Below are 24,850 nucleotides of genomic sequence, written 5' to 3'. Positions count from 1 at the left end.
TCATCTCTGATGTAGCACATGGGAACGTTCAAATTGCCACACCTGATTTGCATTCTTGTTACATGCACACAAAACCAAGTCCTTCTCATCTTCACTCTTCGTGGCCTCTATGCATTTGCCAGAAAGGACATGGACAATCACTCCATTCTAGAAGATGAGAGAAGAAGGGAAAAAAAGAACAAATTAAAAATAAGGGATTTCCAGTAAAAGCTAGGCCATGTTTCCAAAACTTTTTACATAGAATAGATCACAATAATGACTGGTTGTTCAAAATGTTTTAAGTATTGCTCTAAACAAAGTGACTAGGTTTAGCTTTGAGCCCAGGGCATGGTGAATATGCATAATTCCTTTCCAAGCTGAGAAGAGAGGGAGACACAGAATTCACTAAACCTCTTTTCCATCACTATTTGTTTCCTGTGGGTACAGGTTGTCATCAGCATCAACTACAGTACTACAGGCCACAAAATTTCAAAAGGACCAGTGCTTGCTTCCCTTAGGAATCAAAACAAATCACAGTAGGAATGGTACCTGAGGATTGCAGCATCTCTGCATCTACAGAAACTGCTTTTTCCAGGCTAACCTAGAGCATGACATTTTTCAATCTTGTAGAGGAGTTCCTGTTCTGTTGGGTGAAGTCCACTGAATAACACCAAATTCCTCTTTGCTCTTTTCTTACAGTGCAAGAGGAATTTTACAGTTTCCCCAACTCGAAAGGGTTCTTGTTTAGGAGGGTTCAGGATTCCCAGAACCTTCCTTTATCCAAAAGAAGTGGGCAAGGATTTGCCCTGCTCTTATTTTCGTAACCACTGATTCTGATTCTATTCCTATAAGGCCAGTAAGACAGTTAAAACCAGGACATAAGAATTTAGGTAGGATTCCTGTTATTTGTATTTTTAAACCAAATTTATTTCACATAGACACTGTAAATGGGCAAGAGGCATCCTAAATTTCCTGGGTGAAAATGGTACAGAAGTGAAGCTTGCCCTTCAAACACCTCATCCCTTCCCAACACATGAATCCTGTCAGTCACTCACAGTCACTGTCTGCTGCCCTCCCCTCCTGGCAGGGTCACTACTGACCTCCTGGACATCCCAGTGCTGCTGGCTGTTGTCTGTCTCCTTTGTACAATTTTGAGGGATAACCTTCCCGTGTCTGACATCAAAGCAAAACAGCGGAGCAGATCCAAGCCGGATTTCCTTCATGCTGTTATACTCAAAGTGCTGAAAAAAGGACGGTTTGTTTGAACAATGATGGAAAGACATCCCAATTCCTTTTTAAATGCTAATTCCAAAAATAATTTCCTATATATGTTTATTAAGATGCAACCCAAACATGAGTGACTGAGACCCAACAGCCTTGACCCTGCAAAGCAATCCCCTCTGCTAGCTAATGCTGACATAACTATTTACCTAAGAAAAGGCTTTGTGGACTGTAATTAAATATAAAGTAAACCCATCCTATAATGAAATTTTCTAGTTTAATACATATTTGAACAGAAGGATGTTTTCTGATAGTGTCTGCACAGATTGCAGTTAGACTGTGCCTGCAGCTCACCCTGAGCTCAGTGCGAGCAGCAAAACTTGCATGGGACTTAGAGAAAATATCTGCAGTTGGTCTGTATTGGTTTGTCTTCCTTTAATGCATGAACTTGCTAGTCTAATGCCAGTTTGGGAGTCTACATGAATTTCCCTCCTGTCTTCCCTCCCTCCTTTAGTTTAGGCACTTAACTGCAGTTTTAGGCACTAATGGGGAAACCTGTCCCTATTATTCTAGAATTGTTACGTATTTTTTACTCCCAGGCTTTCTGTTCTCCAGACACTACCAAATATACTACCAAACAGGCACTTAATGATGTCTGCTGGAGCAAACTGTGGGTGTCTGGCCTCAGTGACACATGGAGCATTGCCATTTTTCAAATGCACTCAGCTGCAGGAGAGTGGGCATCATTGCCTTAGCACATGCCTAATTTTGAACACATCAATATCTCCACTAATGTCAATCCAGCCGTTTACATGTTGGAGTGACTGTCTTCTGGATGGTTCCCTAGATCTGATACAGTGCCTATATATTTAAGTATACAGTACCTGGGTGAGGCTGTCACTGCAAGGGGAGAGTTCGATAGAGCCTTCTGCAATGGCTCTTCCAGGTCTGTAATCTGCACAGAAGCCAACACCAGTATTGTAAAGCTGTAAGTAAAGGTTTATACTGAAATAAAGCACCATCAGATACAAACAAAATATCCTTCAGCTAACTTTTTTGTGATTGTATCGCTTTATGATGTATGGTTTTGCTCATAATTCAGGCAATATTATTTTCTTTCAGACTAGATCTTGCATATTGTTCTTGCAAACTGATCTGATACAAAAGGCAGTCTCACCAAAGATCAGTGTTACCCAGTGAGTTTTGGTTTAGAGATACCCACTTCTGTTTTTAACTATTGTGATAGTTAAAGTGTCAAAATTTTTATGCTAATGGAAAATTGCACTTCAGCTGGACACTGTGGTCAGAAAAAAAAAAGATATTCCAGAACAAAAAGACATGTGACAATTCCTGTGATCCACACTCAGTTCTTATACTCTTCTCAAGCAAACTTTGATAATAAAGAACAGACGAAATAATAAAAGGACACAGTAAAATCTGGCTACAGATATCAGGGTGTGACTCAATTCGTGGACCTTGTTGCCTTGTTGGGGGAAAATCCCTTCTAGTAAGGCTGCCTGGAATAAATGCATATTTTAATGAATGATAATTATCAACTTACGTTTTTTAAAAAAAAACTTGGGAATATTACCTCCTGTACACAGTCTACGGAGGAACTGCTATTGCTGCCACCTCTGCCCTTGGGGGAAGTGCAAGCCTGAAGTGCTTTTTTCTCTTCAAGCACATGGGTCAGCACGGAGGTATCTCAGCTGCTGTTGCAGTAGCCATCTGCATGAGGCAACGCTACTCTTTTCCTTTACTAGTGGTGCCTAAATGATGTAAGGTTAAGATACTCTGAGCTCTGACTCTGAATTGAGTCAGACAACCTGGGTTCAGCTCCTGGCTGGCTTTCAACGTTCATGTGAGAATTTGGACCAGCTGTTTGTCTCCGCTGTCCTTTTATTTCTCCTCTCACCCTTGTTGCATTGTCGTTTGGACAAGAAACGTTTCAAAGCAGCAAGTCTCTTACTGTGTGCTCCCTGAGTACTTAGCACATGGAAGTGATACTAGGGTCTTTAGACAATGCAAAACCACTAATCATTCTTCATAGTGTGTTTTCTCTTACCTTGCCAGAGAATCTTGGTGTGTCGTCGGGTTGGGAGAGTTCGGGGTACACATTTGATATAAACCATTGGAAATTTCTACAGCCCAGTCTCTTCTGTAGCTGAAGGCGCTCACTGCAGTCTGGCTTCTCTGCCTTCGTGGAGAAAGCATCGGAGCAACAAGGTTACTAGTGTATTTGTTTAGAGATGCTAGAAATGAAAATGACTACACAGGAATTACTTCCACTACCTCTTCTATCCTGCATGTTATAGATAATGATGTATTTATCTCATGAGTACGCAAAGGAGGAGGACCAGCTATAGCCTTCCTCCAACTTTGTGCTATAATAGCATTTAGTCTGGTATTGTGACAGAAGTAAATGTTTCGGCAGTAGTATACACTGTGAAAATAAGCATTTCTTCTAAAAATAGTTATTACACTGCAAGATAAGTCAGTCTTTGTGATCTTTTTGATTAAATAAGGCAGGGCCGAGTTTGATACTTGTTGCACTGAAATCAATGGGATTGTATTAGATTGTCATTCAGTAAAGAATTTGCCCTGCTGATTAAAATTCAATTTCCTGGCCTTTAAGAGCCCAAATTACACAGTTATAGTCAGTCCTCAATGATCAGAAGATGCAAGTGATGACAGAATTTAGCCCAAAATAAAATCTATCACATTATTATCTGACAGTTACTAAATATAGTAAACTAATATGTTTTGCAGCATAAAACCTTTCCTATGATTTATATGTTTTCTTGAATTATATACACACAATCTCAACTTTCACCCTTCCTTGTAACAACTCTGTTCTGAAAAAAGGGAAATGCCTTCAACCCTTGGTGCAGCTACGAGCATCTGCACTGCAAAGGACTGACAGTCCGAATATTTGAGGGTATTTGGCACTGAAGATGGCTATCGGGGTTCTGAAAACCTCTAAGCAGCTAAGTGTCTAATCCTTCAGTTTCAAAACCATAAAACACTTTTCTAAATTTCTCAGTGCCCAAATACTAAAAACACTTCACCACTCTCCTTTTTCTTGCCAGCAGTAGATCTCCTTCATGTTTCTACTTTTTAAAAATGCAGTTTTGGATTCTAGGAAACTGGTCTGGATTCCTACGTCAGAAATTGTAATTGGTAACATAAGCAAAGTATTGCCTGTAAATAACTTCTCCTCAGTCCAGTCATTTCTCTGCATCGGTAAGAAAGAAAAAAGGACTTTGCCACGTGCCTGGAAAACACTGACTTACAAAAGGCCTTGGAAATCAAGGGAGAGGTATGAGCTTCTAAAGGCAGGGATCAATGATGCCATGTGGCACCGTTTGCCAGCCCCTGTAAGCTGCACAGGCAAAGCTCAACAATTGCAACACATTAAAGAGAAGCTCACAGCTTGGCATCAGTCTTAGATTCAGTAAAGACAGCAACAAAGTTCAGCAATTCAGCACCACACAAACCTGGCCCCAAGAGGTTTTCTTAGAAAAGGGAAATAAAGGAGTAAAATGCTTTCCCTAAAAAACGATGTTTCTCTGCTTTGGCTGAAGAAGGCGATGGCAGTAAATCTCATTTTGTCATTCTAGTCACTTGATGCCAAATCAATGGTGTAAATAATATAAAGAAAGCAATTATCTCTGTAAACCAATCTGAAAGGAAACTGTGCTTGTAAATTAAATAAACCACATAAGAAAAGGAGAAAAAGAGAAGGTGTCTGAAAGAGTAGACTGCTGGGAAGAGCCTTACGCATCTGCATTAACACTTATGCCATGGGCATCCTGTGCGGGATGTGATTTGGGCCATAAACCGAGGACTTACACAGCAATCTAAGCGGGGGTCGCTCGTTATTTTCTGCAGAGGGCACTGTCGGTGGTCAAGGCTCATGGAGATTTTTGTGGAGGCCAATAGGCGGCTCCGCTCCCCCTCTCAGAGCAATAAATCCCCGCAGGGCCCATCTGCAGCGAGCGGCAATAATGTCATTGCTTGCTCCTGTCTTTTGAATAACATCCCGCTGCACCGACATGCTGAAAATATTGGCTGTGAAAGAAAGGAAGGGAAAAAAGGGCCTTTTATGTAATGGTATGCTGAGCACAGAGATTGTAAAATTGATCATTTGAAGGAGCATCATACTTAGAAGTACTAAAAGTATTCTAGCTAGAATAAACTCTCAGGCAAAAGGTCACGGTGCTTCTGAGTTGACAAGAAAGGCCTTCAGGAAATTATGAAATGGTTTAAGGACTTTTTTTTTTTTTTTTTTTTTTTTTTAATCTTTAAGGATGGGCAGTTTCCCATCTTAAAAGGCCTGGCCTAGTGTCCTCCTTTCAATTACACGGCTGTAATCCTTGTGAGTGAATTGACGAACTTCTGGCCAGGGGAGTTCAAATCTACAACACAGACAAGGAGGGAGAAGCTTTTCAAAAAAAGTCAGAATAGAATAAAAAATGAAATGTGATAGTCTCAGACTCTAGAATTAGCACAGCTGGCTGCCTGGAGAGGCAGATTCACTTGTGGACCGTAAGGAAGTCAGACTAGGTGACGAGAGAAGCCACACCGACATACAACCCTTTTCCTCTTCCCAGTACAATGCAGCTCCTGCTGGATCTGGCTTTCTTAGATGATGGCCAGCACTGCAATGACTGAGGCATGCAGGACTGCAATGCAAGAGCAAAACTGAATGGGAAACTTTGCACAGCACCTACCCATGCTCTGCCTCATTATTTTCGGTGAATCTTTTTCATCTTAAAAGCATGGCATTGTTAAATGAACAAGAAGATGAATGACACATCTTCATTCACAACTGTTCACAAGTTTGTCCACTGCTTTGTAGGACAGGATGTCATTACAAGAAAAGGTATTGGAGCCAGAGAACTCCTGAGAGTTGCAGCAACATTAACAACTTCACATTTTTAACAACATTAACAACATTAACCACAGCTGCATGACTCCCAATAAACAAACATCCACTGCTTTATAATACCTGGGATATACAGTCCCTTGACTGATCCTGATCTGCAATGGATTATACAGTGGCTTAAAAACAAGTGTGGCCGTTCTGTAGTGGTTGGATGGTGTGTAGCCTGCAGACAGTTCAAGTGTGGCTGCATGCCAGAGCTACATCCCACACCTGGCTGGATGCCTGCCTTAGTGTACAGGCTGCTGGGAATCCAAATCCTTGGAGGTCGGACCGCTGTCTGTGCGATGCTTCTAATGAAAAAGTGACTTGTAAATAGTGGCTATGTTGAGATCTGACTTTCTCAGTTACAGACAGTTGCTCTTGGACATCTATCAGTTCAGGAAAAAAATGACCTTTTTTGTCAGGCATGTTCCCTTCCAGTAGGAGAGACACCACGGTTTGCCACGTGCCCATGAATATTACTGAATATCGTCATGAATCACATAAGGAAGACCTTCAGTGACAAGGAATGAATCCTCTAGGAGGGCTCTCTGAGCACATAATGCTACTAGCTTCCACTTCAGATGCACTGCAACCCTCCATGTACTGTAGGCGGAAAAATAAATCACAGCTTGTTGGGCAAGCTGAAGAAGGAATCATTTGGAAAAAGAGTCATACTCTAAGAGATTTGATAACTTCAGCAAACAACACCTAGGCACAAGTTTCTCTCTTTCCTTCCCGACCTGACAGATCTCCCACTGGAAGGTTTCCTAAAAACACTATCCCCAGTACCATGCACGTTGAATGTTTGACTGCACACAGACACCTCCACCCCCATTCCACTCCTTTGACCTACCTCAGCACACACTCCTTCCCTCAGAAACAAATCACTACAGATGTCTTTACCTTGCTGATTAAGAAAGCCACTGGGTTGTGTTTGTAGAAGTTCTCTTTAAAAGAGCCCAGCCAGGTCTCTGCTATTCGGATTTTGTTCCTCACAACAGCCTCTTCATAGGAGAAGGCATGGGGGAAGTGATTTCGATAGACATGCCCAACTCGGGAGCATGGAATAATTTCTACAGAGCCACCACAGAGCCAGGTCTGAAACACAGGTGAAGGCACAAAAAGAGATTACTTGATTTAGATTACCTTTATCTAAAAAGGAGAAGCTCCTTTACTGTAGACTCCGCCTCAGGAAATCCGAATTTGCACATTGCTGGAAACAGCAAGAGCATTATTATATGCTTCTTCATACACTGTTCCCCACAAATACAGAGAAACAGAGTAGTTATTGGACAAGACAGATCTTTGATTTGACCCAGTATGGCTATTTATACGCTTTTATGTTTTTCTGTGCACAAATAGTGCAGTGTAGTGAAGAGGCCTGTGGACACACCTTCTTTTGCCTGGGACATTAAAGACTCTATATTCTTTGTGTCTGCAATTTTCAGACAAATATCAGTTACTCTTTGTATTCAGGAAAAATCAATGCAAACAATTTGATACAAACAATTTGGTATTAAAACTACAGGTTGGCAAAGAAATAAAGCCACTCTCCCTTTGATGCATGTTACATGCCAAAAAAAAAAGAAGAGGCAGCTTTCAGAAGGTGCCAAAACCAGTGACTCTGTCCTCAGGCACATAGTGATTACCAGTTAAACTTCCTTCTCCTGACATAATGCACCTAACTCACAGCTGCTGCATGGTCTTGTATAGTCCTGACAGATGGAGTGTGGGGATAGATTTCTGCAAGGAAAGTGATATTCTCCATACCCCAAGACATTCTGCACTTAACTGCTTTTATAAATTGCTTCTTGCCTTTTCTTTTAGGCTCTTTAAAAGCTCAATAGCTACCAGAGCTTGATGTTTTAATTAAGGTTCTTACCCTTATAGATAGCTCCAGATTTTCTGCTCCCCACATGGTCATGTCAGAATCATAAGCTCCAGTGTTTTGGAAGTAATGTCGATCCATGGCCACCACTGCACCAGCTACCACAGGACTCCTGTGCAGAAAACAGTTTGGAAATGAACAACTTCAGTTTTGGACAGGTAATTATGTGAAGGGTGAAAATCCTGCCATTTCCATAGAGACAATATTGCAAAATGATCGAATACAATTCCATATAAGCTTGAATGAATTGTTTATCTAACCAAAAAAAGAACAACTGGAACTGAATTCTAGGATTTGCTTGGGCAAGGGAGCAAAGAGCTGAATTATTAAATAAAGCTCAGAATAGTGGGAAATGTTACATACCTGTACACCCAAAACAACAGATGAACAGATAATGATTAAGACATGTCTTTTAACTCTGCATGATCCATCTTTTGCTTTCCCTACAAAACTCCACACCTTGTCTGACCAGGTTGTATACTAGTTGTCTCAATGCGTGGAAAATATTTGTCATGTTGAAAGTATGACTGCAATCTAGTCAGAATGATTTCTAAAGGCCAAACAAACTCAGTGTAAATAAAAAACCTATCCCTTCAAAAACCTTAACCGAGCATATGCAAGTCTCTCTTCTGGTAGCTGGAGGATGGCCCAAATTGTACAGTTTTGCTGCTGAGCTGAGTGGAGGCATATTGGCTGATAAACTGTTACCTGATAGGGCTGATGGGAGACTGTCGTACCTTCTCTTCATGCTCTGGCACTCGTTCCCAATGAAAATCTAGTTTCCAATCAAAAACACCTCGATGCAGGCCCACAGAGTGATAGTACTGAAAAGTCTTCCAGTCTATGACATCTATGACAGGGGAGATGACACTGTTTCTGAAAAAGAGATTATAATTTATTTTCAAAGCCAAAGCACACACTAAGTTCACTACACTGTTAGTAAACAGTGGTTCTCCTTTTTGACACCGTCAAGCACAAGCACTCCTCTGGATGTTGAGTGCCTTTATTTTCCCTGCTGACGAAGCTCAGGTGCTCACTGCATGGGAATACTGAGCCTGAAGTGAGGAATTCAAAGATCAATAACTTATTGATAAACTGCACCTTGCATTGACGTTTAAAGCTATTCAGGATTTTCCTATGAGTTAACCATCAGAATTCTTATAAAGCTGTTTCACACAGGGGCCTCAACCTCTTATCTTATAAGCTCTGCATAGATGCAAAGTTTATAGCAAAAGGTTATTTTGGCCTCACATGTTTTACCATCCCTTGATTTTCCTGTAGATGTTCCACACACTTAATGAGTTTGTCACTTCAGGCCAATGAAAAGCTCACTTATCCTTATGTTGTTCTGCTGGTTGCTTTGCAAAAACATTCATCACTGAGTTCATAAGCCAGTTTCTGTTTGTACTTTTATCACAAGCTCAAAATGCTCTTGCAAATGCACTGTCACAGTGTGGAATCTACTTTTAAGAGTGAGAACACAGCCATTGCACTGTAAGCAGCAATCCTCCAATTCATTTCTAACTTGAGTTAAATCTGAATTAGTTTGAGAAGAGGTATTAGACATTTCCCCATGGCAAACATCACAGTATTTCACAGAATTAACTGGTAGTTCAGAAGAGCCATCAATGTTCCTTGTTTCCAGGTATATGATGTATCCCATTTGGAAATTTTCAGGGTATAAATGCAATGGCGTTAGGGTCTGCAGGGAAAAAGTGTTGAAGAAGAACATTATCCATTTCTTCTCTGTCATGCAAAACAGATAGCCTCTGGTCTCAGTGTAAGGGCTTGCCAATAGAGAGAAGGTCCTCTGGAGAAAAATCAGTAACGTTTACAGGGGATTAAAGTACACTGGAAAAAATCACTCTTGTTCTAGAGTAAGTGTATCATATAGGAAATTATTTTGGAGTAGCTCTTTCCCTAGAAAATAACTTCCTGTTAAAACCAAGACAAAGAAAAGAAATGGTCAATTTTGGGGCAAAAAGTAGATGTTTTTATCTCCTCTCTTAAAGATTTATATGTTGGTCAGAGATCAATTTTGAGAGAAGTAAGCTTAAAACATAATATTATCAATGAAGAAATGTCATCTCAGAAGTCTCCAGTGAGCCCTTTGTACTTTTCCATGGCAGACACCAGAACCAGCTGAAGAAGATGGTAGCTCTGGGTGATGTTAATGTAATCTTGACACATCTTCTCTGCCTTTACAATCACTAGAGTAATGTTTTTTCCAGTATCAGGGTGGGGGGAAACTCCAAATTTTGTTTTATCACAGTTGCCATTTCCTGTAGAGAATTTCAGAAGCCCACAGAGAAACAGAGACTGCTGATTGTCAGTGAATTGTATGAAGATGAACTTTGCAGAGGATGAACTTTGCAGAGGATAGCATTAAAATGACTCAATTACTCCTTTGTTTCCTAAGAAGAGCAGACTGTCCTATGATGAGCTAAAGGCAGAAAGATTTAAAATAAAGAAGTGATTATATTTCTCCATTCAGGTGTAAAAACAGCCTTTGTAATATGTAATAATAGGCACTCTTAGAAACAAGCATTTGGTTTATAAATAGATGAGAAAATTTTAGGGTTACCTGCAACATTTGTAGGCATATACATTAAGGCAGTGATTTGCTGTCATTCTCCCACAAGACTCAAGAAGAAATGGAAAGAAATGATACTAAAAATAATGAAGCTGATATCATCCACTGATTCTCTTGATGATACCACTGTGATACAGTTTTGTATCCAGGGCAGGAGCAACCACCTCAAACTCAAGCCAGCAGGAGACTTTTTACTGAAAGCTGTATTTAATCTTTACTCACTAGCAGCATGAAAAGTAAACTACCTGCTTCTAGAAGTTACAAAAAGGTAATGTCCTGACGGACTCATATAAGCAGTTTCTTCTTTGATAGGCTGAGAAAAATCCAGCTAACAAGTTAAATGGATTTTATATGACTAAGCTTCAAAAAATGAAAAGTCACTGTACTTGTAATTGCTACAGCCTGCTGCATTGTCCAGTGTATGAGCATGTCTGACAACTGTCTGGTTAGGAGTGTAGATGGAGTTCTACCTCAGTTTGTCACTACTTTCTGAAATGCATGCTCTGTGTTGCTACTTGTCCATCCATTCTCATCCAGACAGGACTGGGAAACTAATGACCCGAGGGTTGTTTATTTTACAATTTCAGAGTCAAGAGGGAAATATTAGGAGGGTGTATTTGAGTAGAAGTCAGAGGAAGCAATTAGACTAAACCATTCAAAAAACCTTGACCATGAAGACTAGACCACGTGCATATCCAGGATAGCTCAGAGACAATGCAGATGCTCAGAGTTACACTCAATGTATTCTGGATCAGATGATCCAAACATTTCAGACTATCCTACATTTTCATATCCAGCCATTTAAAACCTGTCCTCCTTTTTGGATCCGCCTTAAATTTGTTGCCACTATAAAACCCCAACTCCAACAATGCTTCTAGCATCAGTGCAACTGCTCATAAGAGTAAGCACCACAGTAGCAGTTCTTGTTGAATTAATCCTTTATTTTTAATGCATGCTTTTGCTTCGCTTGCTATTGGGCATTGATTCTTCAATGCCGTTCAAGAAAAATACCTGCAGTGATGCAATGGATTCTAATGGTTTGGAAACCAAGCAATTATCGAAACTATCTGCAAATTATGACATGGAAAATTACAGTGTTTAAGACAGCTGAAAATAACTCACCAGATAGGTCACATTCTACCCTGGCTAAATTCGATAATAAACCAGAACAAAATAAAATCTAATCTCCTTTCTCACAAAATTATACAGTATACACTGATAACTGTGTTTTAGAGCTATTACTCTAGTAGCTCTTTTGGAATGCCAAAATGAACAGTTTTCAAGAGTATGCATGTAAGTGTAATGCTAAATCTTCTCCTAGTTTAAACTGGTGTAGCTCTGCTCAAACCAACCTTTCTTAAAACTTTAAATATTGGGAGTGTCTTTCTGATCTAAAAAAGAGGAATCCAGTAACTTTATCTTGCGTGAAAACTGGTCAACATCCAATTTTAATTTTAAGCAAGCAGTGCGTTACATATCTTTTGGTAGCAAAGCTTTTTTTAAAAAGATCTGTTTTCTGCATATTCAGTGATGGTTTGATGTTTGTGTGGTACTAAATGCAAATTTGCAGCAGAAGGTAATTGAAAGTTGGAAGATGTTCTTAGCTATTCTTTCTGGTTTTAACTGGGTAACTGGCAAACAGTCATCAGCTTCTCGGCACTTTGAAATGAAACACACTGGCAAACTACTGCTGATTTTACTTGGTGGAATCCAAGGAAAGGAAAAAACAGGAAACTCAAATAGAACTAGTAGCAAGGCTTTGAACCATTTGTCTAATTTGTGAATACTTCAAATGCTTGGAACACACATGAACTACAAAAGGTCACAATTCCATGAAAAAGAGCAACCCAAACAAGAACAATTTCCTCATTTGGGATTTCTCAACCAAATACAATTGCAAATAAAATGTCTTCCCATGACCCTTTACAGTCTCCATGGACAGTATGTTCTTTTCTATTTTTAGAATAAGTAACATGAGGAGAGGAAGAGTTAATTAACACATCTGTTTCAAAGTTTTAGCTACACTGTTTTTTGAAAGTGCTTTTTATTGATTTATATTTTGTTTTGCTGGGAAGGGAACAGATTTTAATCTGTTTAAATTCCCCTTTAAATAAAGAGGAAAATAAACCCCAAACATGAAAATGATATATTTTCCTCCACCAGTTTCAGAGTGGATCATTCCCTGCAAAAATTAGATAGCTAGGAAAGCCAGGCAGCCCAAGTTCCCTGGCTCTGCACATAGTCAAAACTTCAGTAAGTAACTGAGAACCCAAGCTGGTTCCACAGCATGCTGCATTTTCACTGAAGTCACCTTGCTGGCTGGCTGACGTCTTTGGGAAATAGCAATGCAAAATATTTGAAATTAGGTAGGATTAAGAAAAAGATAAAACGCAGTGATCAGCAATAGTAACGCTACGGTATAAAGGATTGCTTAAATATTGCCTTATAGACCAGCACCAGACTAACATAGGGCATATGAGCAGTCTCCTTGAACTGACGGACTACTCACATGCTAAGCACTAAACATATAATTAAAATCTCTGATAGGTCGAATGCTAAGAAAAAGCTTTATTAAAAAAAAAATCTTTGGAACCTGTCTTTTTTGTTAAAATATTCAAAATTGTATGTGGGGTACCAAAATCTGTAGGAGTTGACCAATACCTTTTTACATTGGACAGTCAGGGCACTGTGCCACGAACCATTGCTCCTACTTTTAGCAGTAATGTTTGCTTTTGGCTTTAGAGTCTCATCTTCAGTTTCTTTACCTCAACTTCTTTAAAACAGGTCACCTGCTGATTCTGCTCAACTGTGAAAGATTGTAAAGAGACAGGATATCTTCACATAGCATACCATGTAAATACAGAACATTAATTTACGGAATTTGAAATGAGTGTTTTTGACAAATGGAGGATATAAAAGGATCAGGCAAAAAGAGAAGTCCCAGGAATCAGGCTGTTACATCTGAAGCATACAGAAGGTTGTCAAAACAAGGACAGTAGCATGGAAATGCATGCTCAGATTCTGGGGTTGTGTGGGCTCTGGATGCACAACATCATGCTTCCCCAAGCCTGTGAGAAGGCCGAAAACAGATGGCTTATGTATTTGCTACCTTGAAAAGCTGGGGTATGGGCCACTGAGAATTGGAGAATCAAATGAAAAGAGCTGAAGAAGCTGTTCAACTTTAGTGCAAAATATTTTCCCTCTCTCCAGTATATTACCATAAAACTAGAACCACACAGAAATTTCCAGGAAAGTAGAACTCTTTTTTTTCCTATATCTACATGGAGAGGCTTCCATTCACTTCTGAATGGGAGCAAAATGAATGAGATGCTTTTTTAACTGCTATGTTCATTTCTTATTCTGTTCAGCAGCATTTTCGTTACAGATTAGTGACCTAGAATCAAGGAGCTAAGTAGAGGTACTTTGAATTTTAGAAACTAGATAGGCTTTTTTTTTTTAATATATATTTTAATAATATCACAGGCTTCCATTTCCTAATGTAGTATTTGAGTATCGAGTATTTGAGCTATGGCATAGGCAGCACACCAGCACAGAGGGAAAGAGCCCTTGCAATGAGGATCAGGGGAAAGGTCCTGAGGGCAATCTACTTTTGCAGGCTACCCCTCTGCCACAGTTATAGTGCCCATGCCTTTTTTAGAGGTGGATTTTCTTGTCAAGAAAGTAATCAAGGCTCATCTTGCTTTCAGGCAGTATTCTCGGGAACCATACTTTAAATCTTTTTTTAAAAAATCCTTCTGCCTCAGCATGATGGTCACTGGTTTTAGGTTGAAGGAACAACCGTTTCCAGGCTTCATGGCACAGTTCATTATACACTCCCTCTGCCTTTCACTGCCTTTGGACCGAATACTAAATAGCAGCTGTCTCCTGCAGTCTCCTGGAAAAGGCAAGCCCCTTGAAAGACGACTGTAATAATGGCACAGCTGCATTACTATGCGCAATGCTACTCACCTGGAATTAGCCTGGAACACAAACAGTTGTCAAATGAAATGATCTGCGGGGCATCTCATCTAATTTTCTAATGTTGCCCAGGTACCTACGGTATTCATTCTCGAATAATCAAAATGTCAAGGGATGCTTTACAAACCATTGAATCATTCTCTAGGCAATATACTAAGCTGATGCACAGCTTCCCAGTCAATTTGTTAGGTATGGTTCACAGAACTAGCCCCATTCAAGGTGCCCATAAATGCATGTGTAATGATTTTAGAAAGACTTCATACTTTTGGGGAAAATAATTTTGATTGGGTTAGTGAATAAAACCATCACGCAGGGAGATGAAATGTCATCACTCAGAGCACGTCAAATATCTGTCAAATATTTCCATACCTGTAAAACTGGGACAATTTTTCTCATGTTTGTCCTGTCTGTCATTACTACAGGGTACTAAGAACTGTGTGTATCTCCCTTTATGTGAGTATGTTTAACTAACAGTGAGGTCTCGGTTTGGGCAAGGATCTCTTGGTGTTGCTCTAAGACAGGTCACAATAATAGTGGTAGATCTGATCAGGAGTCTACAAAATTAGGCTTAATCACAATTTTCGAAGTTAAAATCTCCCTCCAGCTCGGTTAAGCTCCTGCAAAGGTTTGAGCTTTGGAAAGGCTGTATTTCTCCTTGCCAGCAAACAACTCACTCACTCTAGGTGATTAAGTGTTCTCCCATCCTGTCTCTCCAGCATGAGTTGCAGCTCAATTGGGACATTAAGAAGAGGAAAGATGGATATTCCACCAGTCACTGTAAGCTTTTTTTCAGTCCACTTTCCTCATTTGGGTAGTCTCAGGGAGTGCACATCATTCAATTTAACAGCTCCTCAACTGCTAAATGAAGCCAAGTTGACTATGCTAATGGTTTACATTTCCATAGCGACCTCCATGGAAGCATTACAAGCAATTTAGAAAAAATAATGAATTAACTTCCTTATTGGGTCAGTGTTATTATCACCATTATTCAGCTGGGGAAAGAGGAACAGCGAGGGAAAGTGATTGCCAGATGCCTTAGAGCATGCCTTCCCTCTGCACTGGAGAATGGCACAGGTCCTCCACACTAGCATTGACAAAGCTTCCAGGGTCAGACACAGCGACTGATGCAGCATACAGAAAGGGATGGCTTAGCGCATGCTATTATCCCAACGCTCTCCCACCTGTGCTCTATTAATCCAACTAGCTATTAGCTAACTCAGTGTTAAATTCTGCCCTCCTGGAGGAATAAATGAGCATATCAGCCCTATAGAAGAAGAGAATCCCTTTCTCACCCTCTGGTGCCAGCGCTACAGAAATCTCGGAGTGATAGTAGGCTTGGTGGCTCTGCTTTCCCTCAGCAGGGATGATTTTTGACAGAGAATCACTATGCTTGTGGTGGGGTCCTAACTTCTCTCTTGCCATTGTAATTTTCCCTTCACTATAGCTCTCCTCTGAGACTTTTTGTAACTTTTATTCAGCAATACAGCCTTGAATAAGGACTGGCCAATTGATAGACAAAGGAGTTTTGCATGAACATCAACAATAGACTATACCTCGAGGCAGAAGAGTCATGAAGTATAGTATATTCATAATAAAGAATCTGATAAGTCAGCACACAAAAAATAATCTGCTTTTCCAAGGAAGACCTTTTAGAAAAGAATATTCCTGATATCCTAGGGCAGCATTACTCTTGCTTTCAGTATTGTTAAAGTTTTCATCCAAATGATGAAATAATTTCTAAACCCACATTAATTCTCTTATAAGCAAACATAATCAGCCATAAAAGCAGCTTGTTCCAGTGCCTGGGAACAGCCTTTGAAGGTCTTTAGTATGACTATTTAATGAGTCTGGTAAGAGTTTTAAATAATTTTTTTTTCTTTTACCCCCTCTAGCAATTATTACTTTTTCCCCAAGTGGTTTATGGGTAATGACAGACAAGTTAATGTACAATTTTTTCTGTCAGAAAAGTCTCTTTAATAAAGTATTTATTGTCATGTAATTCTTGAAATGTTGGCAGTGATGTAAGCTCTTTGAAGAACTTGGGGACTGCATAGATGAGCTCAGCTGTACATTAAAAAGCAGGCCCAAGCACAAACCTAAACATGAAAGACTCAGAAAATAAAAATCTGTATCTTCTTCTGTCAGCTTGATGTCAGTAAAAGTACCTATGACAAACTAGAACTGTCTATGCTGCCCAGAAAGTCTATTTTTCCTGTGGAACTGAGACGGTACAGGAGACATTGGTATGTAGCCAAACTGGCTCAGAAGGATAAAGCATTTTATCCTTGGTTTCATCACTGAGACAGCTAAAAAAGTAAAAATAATTGAGTCTTGCAGTAGTTTCTCTGGCAGATGTTTGTCACTTTGCAAACAGCTTGAGACTGCAACCTTTTTAATTCAGATCACCAGGAAGCCTTCTTGTAGCTCTAACTGGATACAAACTCTTGACAGTTCAGTGATACTGGGTGTGAAGTGAGGGTTATCAGCTGTGTGACCTACCCTGCTTCCCACATATCAGAGTGATGCATGTGGTGATAAGGTAGAAAATAAAAATAATGTGACCAGAAGGAAGAATGTAACCAAGAGAGGATAAAAAAAATACCCAAATCTTTCCAGGTACCTCTTTTTCAGCAGAAATTATCATAGGCAGGGAGCTCAGGTCACGGGGATATTTACCGGTTGCTGGACAGCCTGGCGAGGAGGGGTTCCAGCCAGCCCTTCTGACACTCGCAATGGGAATCCATGAAGATGAGCACGTCTCCGGTTGCCCGTGCAGCTCCTAGCATCCGACCTCGGATGACTCCAAGCCTTTTGTTGCTCCGGATGAGTTTTACACCATCCAGTTTAGAGATATATTCACTCAGAGCTGACTTCAGGGGCCCTGTCAGAAACAGAACGGTCAGTGAAATGTTTTAGCTTTGATTCATACTGATGCAGAAAAGTAACAGGTAGCAGGAGATGCTACTTCTTGCTGGTAAAATGTTTTTTGGGCATTTGTTTTACATGGCCAAGTAGGCCATGTTCCAAATATTTCCACAGCAGCGTAATGTCAAAGAAAAGCAGAGACTAATGGAAACTGAGATTCACTAGGTGTGAAGCTATTCCTGTGGGAAATTTGACAACCTCCTCTCCTGTTTTCAGCAAAAGGTGGATGCTCTCATCATCTCACAAAAGGCACAGATGAGACTGAGATACTACAGGTGTTTGGCTTTCCCAAGCACTTTGGATTAATTTAGCAATGTGGAGTTTTCTGCTCTACGCTTCAGCCGAAGTCCAAGTCTGGGAATTATTACAGCAGAGCTGGTCCACTGGGAAGGCTAAGATTTGCATACTGTGACCTTATTTTAAAGTAAGAAAGTTCAGAGTGACTGGAAACAATGGGGAAAGAAGAAACATATTTCAAAGTTGAAAGGCTAAGCTGAATTCTAGGGATGGAAGAGCAAAACCTGGCAGCCAGCTCAGGCCTCTGCTTAGCTCTCTTCCTGAGGGTCCTCTTTGACTTCTACTCTCCTCATGCACTTCTTGGAGGAGGATAATTTCTTTCCTGAAGCTTTGGAAAAAAGAGGTCACATACAGAGAAATAGGGGCTACCTTGCTGACTGAGATCGTCGACTAGGATGATATCCTTGAGGGAGGCCTTTGGGGCTGTGTCCATAATGCTGTGCACGGTTCTCAGCAGAGTAGACCAGGCTTCATCATGGAAGCAGATGATGACACTAGCAGTAGGCAGACTGGAGTCATATTCTTGCTGTAGGCACCTGCACAGGATCAAATGAAGGAGACACTGGAAACACTGGTACAGCTGGTTACTTTTTTCCTAGAGCGAAGTTGTAAGCTACACTTAAATCTTCAGGACAGAAAGAGTTATTTTCCAGAAAAGGCCTTCAAATGCCTGTTGTAGAGATGCAAAGACCGTACCTATGTATCTGCTTCACTTACATTAAAAAAGACATTTTAAAATCTTTTCATTTCCTGAGGAGCAATCATTCAGTTTCCTAACCCATTTCATCTCTGGCAGCAAGAACTTCTTCAAGGAATTATAGAATTGACAGAATGTGGCTCATTGTTATTTCAGCATTTTTGTATTGCCAAGCAAATCATCATACAGATTTTATAGTGGTTGTTAAACAATTAGCTACTCAGCAGAAGCTCATGTAAGTGATATCATTTTAATATTGCCATGTTTATTACCATTTTACTTCATGTGTGTCTTCATGGACTGAGGCCCTATGATGCTAGACACTATCCAGACACAAAGTTGCTTATCATTTAAAAAAATATGTACTCTGAATGATTTAATAACAAATACAAATAAATGAACACTATAGATACATTTCTGGGAATATAAATTCAAAGTGAGCACTATTATAATAATGTATCATAGTTTATAATATTTCATATTAGTATCTTTTTGTATGCAAAGGCAAATTTTCTTGATGAGTTTTACATTGTAATGAATCTATGTTGTCCATGGTTTACTAATTTTCTGCAATCAACAATTCTGTTATTTCACAATTTCATATGGGACAATTGTTTCAATTCTTAGCAGGATGGAGAAACGAGTACTCTCATGACTAGGCAGTGTTTGTATTTTCATGCAGAAGAATCTAGAGGTGATTAAGAAAAGTGAAGATCTGATGCAGTCCTTTTGCTACCACGCAGCTTCCAACCAGGAACTTTCAGTACAGCTATAAGCATCTATATTTTGCATCATAATACAACAATGTCTTGTTGCTAGTACTGTGGTTATAGCACGAAAATAAGGCTGTTGTGGAATCTTAATTGGAAAAGAATTGAAAATAACTGTACTTGAATACATAACCTTGGTGGCGAGTGTTTAGTTGCCATGGAGATTGGCAAAGACTTGCAATAGAACTCTCATCTTCAGAAAAATGTGAAAGGGTATTGGTATACAGAAATACCTCCCCTGTAATTTGGAGCAGTTTCATAGACTGTCCATCATAAATCGGCATTTCAAAAAGTCAAAGCTGTGACTGATATGAGACATAGTGATTTAACCCAATTTGTGAAAAATGAGGAATCATCACAAGCAGCAATGAACAGGAGAGCAATTCTGACATGGCAAAGGCACTGCCGACGGGGACTCCCACCCACATTCAGGAAAATGTCTTGTTGAGATTCAGCTCCCAACAGCACTCAAGTGGAAGCTATGCTTTTGCAATGAAACTTAAAACCTTTTTAGACAGCTTGTGAGTTTCTGTTTGCCTGGATACGCTTGACACTCAAGCCCAAGAGAGGAAAATAGACGTTTTCTCAGGCAGAACTTCATCATAAAAGTCACAATGGCAGGCTTGATTTGGGTCCATTGTTCCAAGAGGGTGTCAACGGCAGCTGGACCAACTGATAGCAGCAATAAGCCCTCTGAGAGACAAAAGTATCTCAGATGATGAGTCTTGATGTGGAAGAACAACTTTCTAGTACAACTGGACAAGTTACTACGCCTTTTCACCCAGAAACCCTGGCTGTTTCAAAGCTGGTACTCAAAGTTAATGGGTCAAAACGAGGTACCCGATTCATCCATTGGGGTATGTTTCACTGGGGGATCAGCAGGAGTGCTGGAAGAGGCAGTTGTATGCACCAACTTTCTGAAAATTAGCATAAAACATTCACCTGGAAAAGTATGCAGAGATATGGGTTATGTTAGGAGCTGGGGTCTGGTGAGAGAGGCCTAAAGTATCGCTTTCCAGGTAAGGAAGTTGGATTCTGGGCTGTCAAGGCACAGCTCAGCCTGCAGGCTCTAGCTTATTTCCAGCAGAGCTCTGTACGCCTCACATAAAAAGAAACTGTAGTTATGCTGCTCATCGTTCCAATGCAAAGCACAACAGACCTCTTTATGTGAATTTCTAAGGAACAGCAGCTAAGTGTATCCTACAGCGCTTACCTTACATCTTGTACTCAGGTTTAAGAGTAAAACTGATAAATGTAAGTGTGAAGTTTGGCCAGCCTTATTTTACAGTATCTGGGAGTGCCTCACAATTAGTAGGCATAGCTTCTGGTGCCACGAATTTGCCATCCAATTTCCAGTGAAATGAGAGAGACTGAGTCCATGGAGCTAACTCACCGAAATGTCTCTAACTGGTTGGCTTGTCTCTAACTAAATAGTTAATAGACATTATTAGGAACAACATGGTTCAAACACAATAGAGGAATAGACAATCCCATTCACTGCTGGTTTTCTCTCCTTTTACACCGGTATAAAACTGGACTGATATAGTTGTGAGCTAGGCCCCCAAAGTAAATTACGCCTAAAAACATCGTTGTGGTTTGTGTGTTGCACTGTAAAGGACAGGGCAGGCTTAGAGGTAGATCTCTGCTGCAGGTTTATGATCTGGATTTAGGTCTGAACAACTGCGAAGCCTCAGATGTTCAGATCTGCGGTTTCAGTCCATGCTCCGTAAGCTGTGGTGTTGAGAGCTCTTTAGGCTCTAACTAGTCCGACGGGAAAACCCATCCAAGAGCTCTGAGACCGTGGCTTAAATCTTACAGACGAAACCTGTCTCTTGCTGGATGGCCCTTCGGCTGCCAAAGTAAAACTGTTTTTTGGCTGACACCACAGGCAGTAGACCAAGGCCATCGTTCCTCCTTTTAACTTTACATAGTTCAAAAAGCTGCCAGTGAAGCATGGTGAAAAATAACTGAAATAATATTAGCATGTCATTATTCAATGGAATTACCTAAATTAACACTGAACCTAGTCAGCAAGTGTAGAAAACACTCCGTTTCACTTCTCTTTCCTTAAATCAGAGCCACCAGCTGACTTCAAACATGCGAAAATGACCATTAGAAAAATTATTTTATATATTCTGTGTCTCACTCAAAACGTTTTCCAGCCTGTCCTGGGAAAGCTACAATGGCTTTCATTACAGGAGGCAAGAAAAAAAAATACCCCCCACATCCCCTTCCGTTTCCCCGGGCGGCCCTTTTTTAAGCAGTGAGACAAACCGTTCCCCGCGGGCTGCTGGAGTAGCCGGATCTCGAGTCTCCGGGCTCGGAACGCGAGACGCGCTCGGTGCGGCCCCGCCGCCCGGCACCCGCCCGCGGCCACCGGCAGGGGGCGCTGCCGCCCGCCCGCCCGCGCGCGCGCGCCGCGTTGTCGTGGTAACGGGCCGGGCCGCCGTGGCCCGGCCGTCCCGTAGCCGCGGGGAGGACGCGGGGACGGGGTGCGGGGTGCGCGGAGACCAGCGTACCTCAGCCGTCCGTCAGCTGGGGCGCAGTACGCTCGTTCGTCCTCCCCTTTCCGACCCGGCGCCCCCAGGAAGCCCCAGCTGCCCCCCACGCCCCGCTCCTCCCGCAGCCTCCATGTTTGCCGCCTGTCGGCTCCCGAGGGCTTGAAAACGCCGTCGGTGTTTCCTGCAGGCTCTGCTGGCTCCGGCAGCACCTGCCGCCGTCTCGGGATCCGCGGGAGCTGTGGCTTAGGGCGGGGGCGGTCGTGGCTGGGCAGCCGCGGGGCGCCCATAGGGCCCGGCTGGGGCGGGCCGCGCTCCCGCCGGCTCCGGGGCCGGGGCCGGCAGCACACCTGGCTCTGCGGGGCGGAGGGGTGTTCCTCGCGCCGCGTGGGGGAAAAACGTTATGCTGAACCGGAGCGGAGAGTTTGAGAGGAAAGACGCGGGGTTTAGAGGGGGAGAGGTTCACGGGGGGACGGCGACGGGGAAGGAGACCAGTTTTCTCGCGGAGATGAAATAGGCTGTTCTACTTACAACGGGTGTCGTACCTCAGGCAGCTCCCTGCGCAGCGACAGCCGCTCACTGAGCGCCTCGTTAAAGCCGTGGGTCTCCAGGCCGAGCGGCCGCGGCCCCGCAGCAGCCCCCTCCCCAGCCTGCGGGGGAAGGGGCAGGAGCTGGGACTCCGGGTCCCCCGCCACCTTCGCCTCCGGCCGCCGGCTCTGCTGCTTCACCACACGGTAGCCCTTCCTGGTCTTGCTGTGGTTCCTCTTGCCGGTGGGCGACACAACGGCCACGATCAACTCGTCCTCCCGCAGGGAGATGAAAGGTGACAGCCCATCCAAAGGGTAATACTGCTGGTTCTCCTCCTGGGTCTCCAGCATCTCTTGGGTCTCCACAAAGTCCATCTGATACCCTTCCTGGGGGCTGAACTCCACAGGCTGGAAAGTCCCTTCCTTGCTCTGGGTGCTGGGTGGTGGATTCAGCATTGTAACCATCAGTAGCAAAAAGCCCAGCATCAGCAACAACAAGAGAAACTGCAGCTTACGTGATCCATATCTGCACTTCTTCCTCAAGAACATACTGTTGGTGACAAAATGATACAGATGGTCATGTTAAATATCACTTGGATCTTCCTCAGACTCCGGTCCTCGGGTTGCAGCAAAGCCCTGGTTTTCACTGTCTGCCAAGAGGATTTTTTTGCTCCCCTCACACTTCACTGATGCCGTTTCATGCTTTCCTCTCTATTTACAGACAAAATATAACATTCCTATTAATATTGCACTTACTGTAGTAAAAGGTAGCATGAATCCAGTGAGATAAAGTAGATCCTCTATCATACAGAGTCCCAGCTTAGTTAGGAAAGCGCTTGTTCAGCTAATGAAAAGAATAGCTAAAGTTTTGATCTTTTCCTTTTTAAATTCTAAGTAAAAAGAAATTCCATTTCTTAGAGTTTCCTTCCAGAGTAGATCCTGCTTCTTCAAAGTTTCCAGTTGCTGCCTGGATTGAAGCGCCTTATCTCTGAAAGCAGATCTGACAGCTCTCCCCCGTTCAGAGGCTTCAAGTTAACTGTGATCAACAGATGAGAACTAGTCGGTCCCTGACTTTGCTTCACACATAACTACGGCACTCAGTCAGGAAGCGCTTTGCCAGACATAATACAGAGCAATGTGTGCGTCTTTCTCTTGGTCCTAATGCCCTCACTGTTCTTGTCCTATCAAACCAAAACTTTGCAAAAGCTGTAAGAGGTGAAATACAAGAAGCAAAACGTTGCACTATAAAAGAAGTCAAGGTACACCACGAATTGCTCTACTTCTGAACAGCCGTATTAAGCTAAGAATGCTCAGAGCAAGAAGCAAGAATTTTATAAACTGAGTAAAATATGGAGAGCACATTATTTATTTAAGGTTAGATTTATTCATACGGTAATGTGCTAGCTGAAGTATATGAGTATATTTCATTTTCAATAAATATTTACAGCTGTAGGGATTTAACACTGACATAGGATGCCAAATTATCACCTGGCAGACTGAAGTTGTCTCTTCATCCATAAATTTGGTATTGCAGGGGAGGCAGCGCTTCAAGTTTTCAATAGTCCAGGAATAACATGTAGAAAGCCTGGGCTGCAACAACAACTACTGACACTGAAAGAAAACAACGTCTTCTGTGATTAAAAGGGCAGCTCAGTCTCTGAGGTCTGTTTGCTAATATTGCTGGCACGGGTGCTAGTGGGCACAGACTGTGGCATTTTTTGCTGCGAGATTGATGCCTGTCCAATGGGAAAGGGGGTGAGACAGTCCACATGCTTCCCTGTCACACGCCTCTTGGTCTGGCAGAGATCAAGTATGGAAGTAATTCAGGTGTTACTGACCCTTTTGATGCTGGGGGTGTGGGATGTAATTTTTGCATCGCTTGTAATATTTGATGAGCAGAAAGCTCCAGGAGGCATGTGATTACTGGAGAACTTCCACGTTCACCTTTTGTTTAAAAGTACATTTCTAAACATTATAGGTTAAAAAAAAAACCAAACCCCACCCTGAAGACATGAATGCGATATACTTTTAAGGGAACTGGGGATTTGTTCTTTTTCTCCTTCTTCCCCATTATTTCCCTATAAGACCTTCTGTAAGTTCAGTCTATGGTTCCGGGTAAAAGGCTTTCAAAAAATTTAAAACAAGAATGAAAGGACACCTACTTTCAAACTAAAACGAGTCATGGCCTTCAAAAGGAAGGATGGGATAGAGCACCTTAAAATTGCTGGAGGCATGTAGTGTCTGGCACTTCTGTGTGTACTCCTCTAACTGTCTTACACAGAATGCCTTGAGGCTGTGTGACCAGCCTGCTGTGTATTGGCACCTTCCCTCCCTCAGCTGTTCCTTACAAAGTATAATACTGCTTTAATCATATCTTGGGTAGAAGGAAGATTTAGCCAATATTTTGATACTTCGCCATTGTGTGTGTATTCCTTTTTTAGCTTAAATTCCCAGAAAAGTAACATCCCAGCCCACCTTCAGCCCTGAGAATATTGCTCTTTATCCTACTTTTCGTAGGGGAAAAAAAGTGTTGACGTTTTCAATTCA

The 24,850-nt window shown here is 41.7% G+C and overlaps 1 protein-coding gene across 3 annotated transcripts; it reads right to left on the bottom strand.

Annotated features, from left to right (window-relative positions):
* Positions 1–23,817, bottom strand: GALNT15 (polypeptide N-acetylgalactosaminyltransferase 15). 3 transcript variants are annotated; one of them, XM_086614745.1, is made up of 11 exons: positions 23,792–23,817; positions 22,308–22,853; positions 18,181–18,347; positions 17,266–17,470; positions 8,727–8,894; positions 8,013–8,130; positions 7,034–7,228; positions 3,266–3,397; positions 2,085–2,186; positions 1,080–1,220; positions 1–147 (listed from the first exon to the last, which is right to left on the bottom strand). In XM_086614745.1, exons 1-11 carry the CDS (start codon positions 23,815–23,817, stop codon positions 1–3), a joined length of 1,947 nt encoding a protein of 648 aa, XP_086470871.1. The 3 variants fall into 3 exon arrangements, with proteins under 3 accessions (XP_086470871.1, XP_086470873.1, XP_086470872.1); XM_086614747.1 differs by lacking the exon at positions 23,792–23,817 and adding an exon at positions 23,749–23,765; XM_086614746.1 differs by lacking the exon at positions 23,792–23,817 and adding an exon at positions 1,649–1,651 and having other exon boundaries at positions 22,308–22,852.
* Positions 23,818–24,850: the final 1,033 nt, after the last annotated feature.

The sequence above is a fragment of the Tauraco erythrolophus genome, chromosome 7, assembly GCF_009769465.1.
Source record: "Tauraco erythrolophus isolate bTauEry1 chromosome 7, bTauEry1.pri, whole genome shotgun sequence".
In the NCBI taxonomy this organism is placed as follows: domain Eukaryota; kingdom Metazoa; phylum Chordata; class Aves; order Musophagiformes; family Musophagidae; genus Tauraco; species Tauraco erythrolophus.
This window is presented reverse-complemented; position numbering and strand designations above follow the sequence as displayed.

Bases quoted from the DNA above. Each gene is read 5' to 3' on its own strand.
- GALNT15 (XM_086614745.1), bottom strand. From the start codon at position 23,817: ATGAAGAGACAACTTCAGTCTGCCAG. The intron at 18,348-22,307 runs GTAAGTAGAACA...GATCCTGTGCAG, and splicing joins CCTGAGGTACGACACCCGTT to GTGCCTACAGCAAGAATATG. The intron at 8,895-17,265 runs GTAAATATCCCC...TCTCTTTTTCAG, and splicing joins GCCAGGCTGTCCAGCAACCG to AAACAGTGTCATCTCCCCTG.